The sequence below is a fragment of the Macrobrachium rosenbergii genome, chromosome 29, assembly GCF_040412425.1.
Source record: "Macrobrachium rosenbergii isolate ZJJX-2024 chromosome 29, ASM4041242v1, whole genome shotgun sequence".
Classification (NCBI taxonomy): domain Eukaryota; kingdom Metazoa; phylum Arthropoda; class Malacostraca; order Decapoda; family Palaemonidae; genus Macrobrachium; species Macrobrachium rosenbergii.
Window position 1 is genome coordinate 29316783 of NC_089769.1, and position 5576 is coordinate 29322358.

Genomic DNA, 5576 nt, shown 5'->3' on the forward strand with positions numbered 1-5576 from the left:
TGTTATCCAAATATCCTGACGAGTGCACAGAACTGGTTTTAAGTACGGGTAAACAGCATTACCCTCATGATTATGTCTCAGGTTTCAACGTGTTGAAAAAAACGGGTGTCCCTCTTAAAGTGCATTTCAATTCCTCACTGACGGGGGAAAGCATACACGACGAAGGATACGAGCACGTCTGCAAAGTGTGGAAGGCTGCAAAGTGTACTAACTTGCTTGATTATACCATTTTATATTTGGTTATGGATGTGGGATTATTGTGCGATGTTTACTCAGCTTGGAGGAATGCTGCTTACGCACACTTTGGATTAGACCTGATCTATTATTTAACCTCTAGATGTATTTCTTCACTCTTCACGAACGCACCTCCCCCTAATTTCTGATGGGGAAACTTACCAGTTGATTTCCAACAACATTAGAGGCGGTTTCTGCAGTCTAGTACAAAGACACGCCATAGCCAACAATCCTGAGTTAAATCCTAATTTTAAAACGGGTGACAAACAATCATATATATATCATATGTTGATTTCACTAGTCTTTATCCCACAGTCATAAGGAGATATAAAATGCCTCTGGATGAAGTAACGGAGCTCCCCAGCTAAACTTGAGAGTTTTATCGCCAGCGATATCACAAGCATCAATTCACAGGGGGAATACGGTTACTTCATCCTCCTCGATACCAAAAAGGTTAGAGACGATGTCGCCCTCCGGACTAATGACTTCCCTCTGGCCCTGCACCATATGAATGTGACTTTCCAATGCCTTTCCCCATACACTAAAAGTCTATTGGAAATATTCAATGTGAAGCTGCCTAAGAAGAATGTCAAACTGGTGGGTACACATTTGCCAATGTGCAACCGTCTGATCTGTCTTCCTCTTTTACAAACGCTGATAAGACTCGGGTTGGAAGTGGAGAGGACAAGGAAAGTTTACAAGTTCAAGCAGGGATATTATTTGAGGGAATACATCACTGAGAAGGCAGAGAGGAGAGCGAAAGAACGGACCCCGACAAGAGGAACACCATCAAAATCTTGATGAATGGTCTTTTTGGTATAACCATTAAAAACCCTTTAAACTATTCCACCAGGACTGTTGTTACCACCAACGAAACCTCGCTGCTTAGAAATGTCTAAGCATACGTACAAATCTTTTGAGAGGTTGGAGGAATATCGGTACATTGTGAATCACTGCAAGGAGACTGTCAAAGCTGAATCCCTGATCTATATCGGATTCAGCATACTGGATCTGGCAAAGGACATGATGTACAAGTTCCGCTACGACGTTCTTCAAAAACTGTATGGCGGGAGAGTTAAGCTCCTGTACACTGACACCGACAGTTTGATCTTCTCCCTGGAAATGGACGATCTCATACGCGAATTGAAGGATGTGCTCAAACCCCATTTGGATTTGAGTAACTTCCCTAAAACTCACACAGTGTATGACAATTCGTGCCAGGGAAAACTCGGACTTGTTAAAGTCGAAACAGGAGCTGAACTCATCAGAGAATTCATCAGTGTTAAACCTAAAGTGTATTCTTACGAAACACAAAACAGTTGGTGGAATACTTTAAAGGGGATTCAAAGTTGCAGGCAAAAAACCATTAGTCATAGTCAATACCGGGATGTAATAAAAAATAATGAGATTACGCCCACTGCAGTGCACAATTTGCAGATGATGCGGGAAACAATGTGTCACACCCAGCAGAGAAAGGTAGCTCTATGTCCTTTAGAGGACAAGAGGTATTACCTCACTCCATTTAAATCTTTCGCTTACGGACATCCACAAATTGCAGCGAGAGAGTTAGAGGAAGCCGTTAGCGAAGATGATGACACATTACCTAGAGCACCATTGTCGCCCTTCCCTCCACCTATGCCAAGAACATCCAGAATTCCCGATGTACAACCCTTTACTCTGGCGATCCAGTACCCCCGGATAAAAGGTTGTTCTAAAACACAGAAAGTGGACAGCAAATTGGTGGACGAGCAGCAGCAGCGGCAACAGCGGCAGCAGCAGCAGCTGTTGCAACCTGCATGGACTAAGCTGATTCCCTTCCCACCTGCCAAGAAAAGACGGCTGAGCTTTAGTAGACACGTGTGAGAAGAATGCACAGTTTTTCAATTAATGTAAATATGTACCATAGTAAGAGTATACACGTCACTCACTCAGCCTAAATGCCTTGTTTGTATATATATATATATATATATATATATATATATATATATATATATATATATATATATATATATATATATATATATATATATATATATATATATATATATATATATATATATATATATATATATATATATATATATATATATATATATATATATATATATATATATATATATGTGTGTGTGTGTGTGTGTGTGTGTGTGTGTGTGTGTGTGTGTGTGTGTGTGTGTAATTTTCACATAATGTAAATATGTTCTATAGTCAGAGTATTCGCATCACTCGCTCTGTGAATAAAAAAACAAATGCTCGCTTGTATATAACCATCACCAGCTAAAAATTATACACATGTATATGCCGTGTAATATATACATATGTCAATAAAAAACGTTATTTATTAAAATTAATTTAATCTACAACCTTCACCTTAATATATAACAACACGCAGATCATCGCATCCTCTCAGTACACCTTGAAATTTAAACATGGAAACTGGTCCTTTCCAAGGAGAAATCTTAAACCTTTTCGCTGTTCCTGCACGGATTATCATAGCAGGTTTCAGCAATAGTGGCAAATCTGTGTTGTGTCAAAACATAATAGAAATGTATGAGGCTAACTTTCACTGTATTTTATATTGAGGGTTGAGTGAACACCCTCTGGAAAGTCATCACACCATAAGCACCAAATTAAAAGTATCCTAAGAGATACTGAACCCTTTCAATTACTCGGAAAGAGGAGTGTAGGGTGGTAGTAAAAGACTGTCATTTGTATTTGATGATTGTTTTCTCGAAGCTAGCGACAATAAATTCATGACCCAAGCATTCACCACCGGACGGCATTCGAATATAACGGTGATCTTCATAACCCAGAACGTGTTCCACTCGGGTAAATTTAGTAGGACCATCAGTCTCAATTGCTCCCATTACATCCTCATGAAGAATCGTGACATTGATCAAATTGAAACTTTGGGCAGGCAATTGGCGGACATGTCGAAACTGGCTCGACACAATGAAGGTTATAAATATCTCCTAATTTTCATTGATCATTTTTCGGGGTTTTTACGCATTCTCCCCTTGAAAAAGAGGGATGGCCTTATTGTGCGCAATGCGCTAAAATGATTATAGAATCTACAGATTTTTCAGGTGTGTCTCGCCTGAACAGTGATGAAGGTAGGGAATTTATTAACCGGCAGGTAAGGAATTATCTGAAGAGTAAAAATGTATTGTTATATAGCGTCTATTCACGGGAAATTAAAGCTTCTATAGCTGAAAGGGGATAAGAACTATTAAAAACCGCATATACAAATACCTCACACACAACAACACTTTGAAATATATCGATGTTCTGCGAGACATAGTTAACACTTATAACAACTCGCCGCACAAGAGTTTGGGGCAGGGGCGCACGCCCGAGGAGGTGCACGCTATGAGAAGCGAAGCGGACATTAAAAATCAATTCTCGAGAATGTATAAAAATGCTTTTCCCACAACGAATCGCGTCACTTCATCCTTGAACATTGGAGACACCATACGTATAGCTGACGGAAACCGGAACGCAGTTTTCAGGAGGGGGTATACTGTTCAAAACACTCTAGAAATGTTTAAAATCAAGAAGCTCGTCACTCTGCAAAATCCCACAGCTTACATCTTAGAAGATTTAGCTGGAGAAGAAATAAAAGGCACATTTTACAGAGAAGAATTGATACCTACCGAATTACCCGAAACCTATGACATCACCATCTTAGACAGGAGGAGGAGAGGCAGCAAAACGCAGTATTATGTCAATTGGAAGGGTTATCCTGCACAATTTAATTCGCGGGTTGACGAATCGCAAATTGTGCGGACATGAGTTGTAAAAAGGGGGTTTTAATACGTAAAAACAAAGATTTTATTTTATTCATCTCTCGTTTATCCCCCTCCGAGAGGAGTAGAGTAATTCCAACATTAAGCAAAGCATTTATCGCCACCATAGCTGAAATTTTCAGAAATCTTCTTCGTGGTAATCTGACCAGAGAAAAAACATTTATTAAAAAACTCGGAAGGTGTAAGAGAGAGATCCGTCAAATATCCCTGAAATCTACATCATTAACGAAGAAGAAAAAAAATATTGAAGAGTCGCAAAGGCGGCGCCATTCTGTCCGTATTACTTCCTTTAGCGGCTAGTTTGGTAGGCAGTCTTTTTTTTAAAATAGAAAAAATAAATAAATAAATAAATAAAAAGAAAATAAAACAAAATGAAGGAATTCCACTTTGTACCATCTTTCATATATGAGAGGTTGACAAAAGGTCGGAAAACATACGTCAACAGCAATAATGCTAATAACCATAGTAATAACGTTAACATTAATGCCGACGGCGAAGACGGCGCTGGTGGGGGAGGGGGAGGAGGAGGGGGAGGTTGGGTTAATGCGGGGGCGGGTGTCGCACCCATTCCTCTTAACATGCAGAGAAATGTGAATTTTCCGGCAAATACCAAAACAGTTAAACCTCCACCTCCTGTTCCCCCTGTCGAGGACGATCATGTGAAGGAGGGAGAACAGCTAATTTTAAATGTGCTCAACCGCGGAGTTCCCCGCAAAAGAGTTAATCCTGACCTGACTGGTATTATTCCTATATTATTCAAAGATCATCAAATACCATATGTGACTGCCTTGGTTAACCACTTGCAAAATTCAGGTGCGATTGAATGGAATGAAGAAGGGGACTTGTCCCACCCGTTTATGGGATATAACATTTTAGATGTTGCAAGAGAATTTCAAGCGAATAAGAAGACGGATGATAACAATGTACCCAGTTATAACTATATAATTGAACGGGGTGGTATTAGAGATCAGATGGTGCGAAACTCAGCTATAAAAAAACAGATAGAAGCATGGCTCAATTCACCTAGGAAAGGAGGGGGAGGAGGAGGAGGAGGGAGGAGAATAATGAAAAACAAGTTGGCAAAGAAAAAGGTTAACGTGTGGCAACCATATTGATGAGTCAAGAAATTAATGTGTTCAGTCCCGCAGCAGCAGCGATAAACTTTTTCACGAGTGAGTGACCGTTCTGACGCATATCACAAATTATCTGCGGCAAATTCTTCCCTTATCGCGAGGTTTAAGACCCGTTCAATCATGTTCGATCATGGGGGTGGGCTCGGAGATAAACCCGTTCAATCAAGAGGGTGGGTGTGGAGCCTAGCATGATGAATCACAGAGGGGAATATGAAGGGGTGTGGAAAGTTGAAGGAGTTTATGGAGGCATTAGGATTCCAGCTCTTGCAGCGTTAACGTGTACACCCTTCCAATTTTCACAGTTCAGAGATGGCTTCGTCACCTTGCAAGCTGGTTTTCGGGAGATTATCTGAGACCAAGTTCAAGAAGAAGTTGCCTGGTTATAGCTACTAACTGTGTAATGTGC

At 40.2% G+C, this 5576-nt stretch overlaps 1 protein-coding gene across 1 annotated transcript; it reads left to right on the forward strand.

The window, feature by feature from the left end:
* The first annotated feature begins 3289 nt into the window (after positions 1 to 3289).
* LOC136854451 (uncharacterized) lies at positions 3290 to 4023 on the forward strand. Its single transcript, XM_067130743.1, has 2 exons — positions 3290 to 3367; positions 3562 to 4023. The coding sequence occupies exons 1-2, from the start codon at positions 3290 to 3292 to the stop codon at positions 4021 to 4023; spliced, it is 540 nt and encodes a 179-aa protein (XP_066986844.1).
* Positions 4024 to 5576: the final 1553 nt, after the last annotated feature.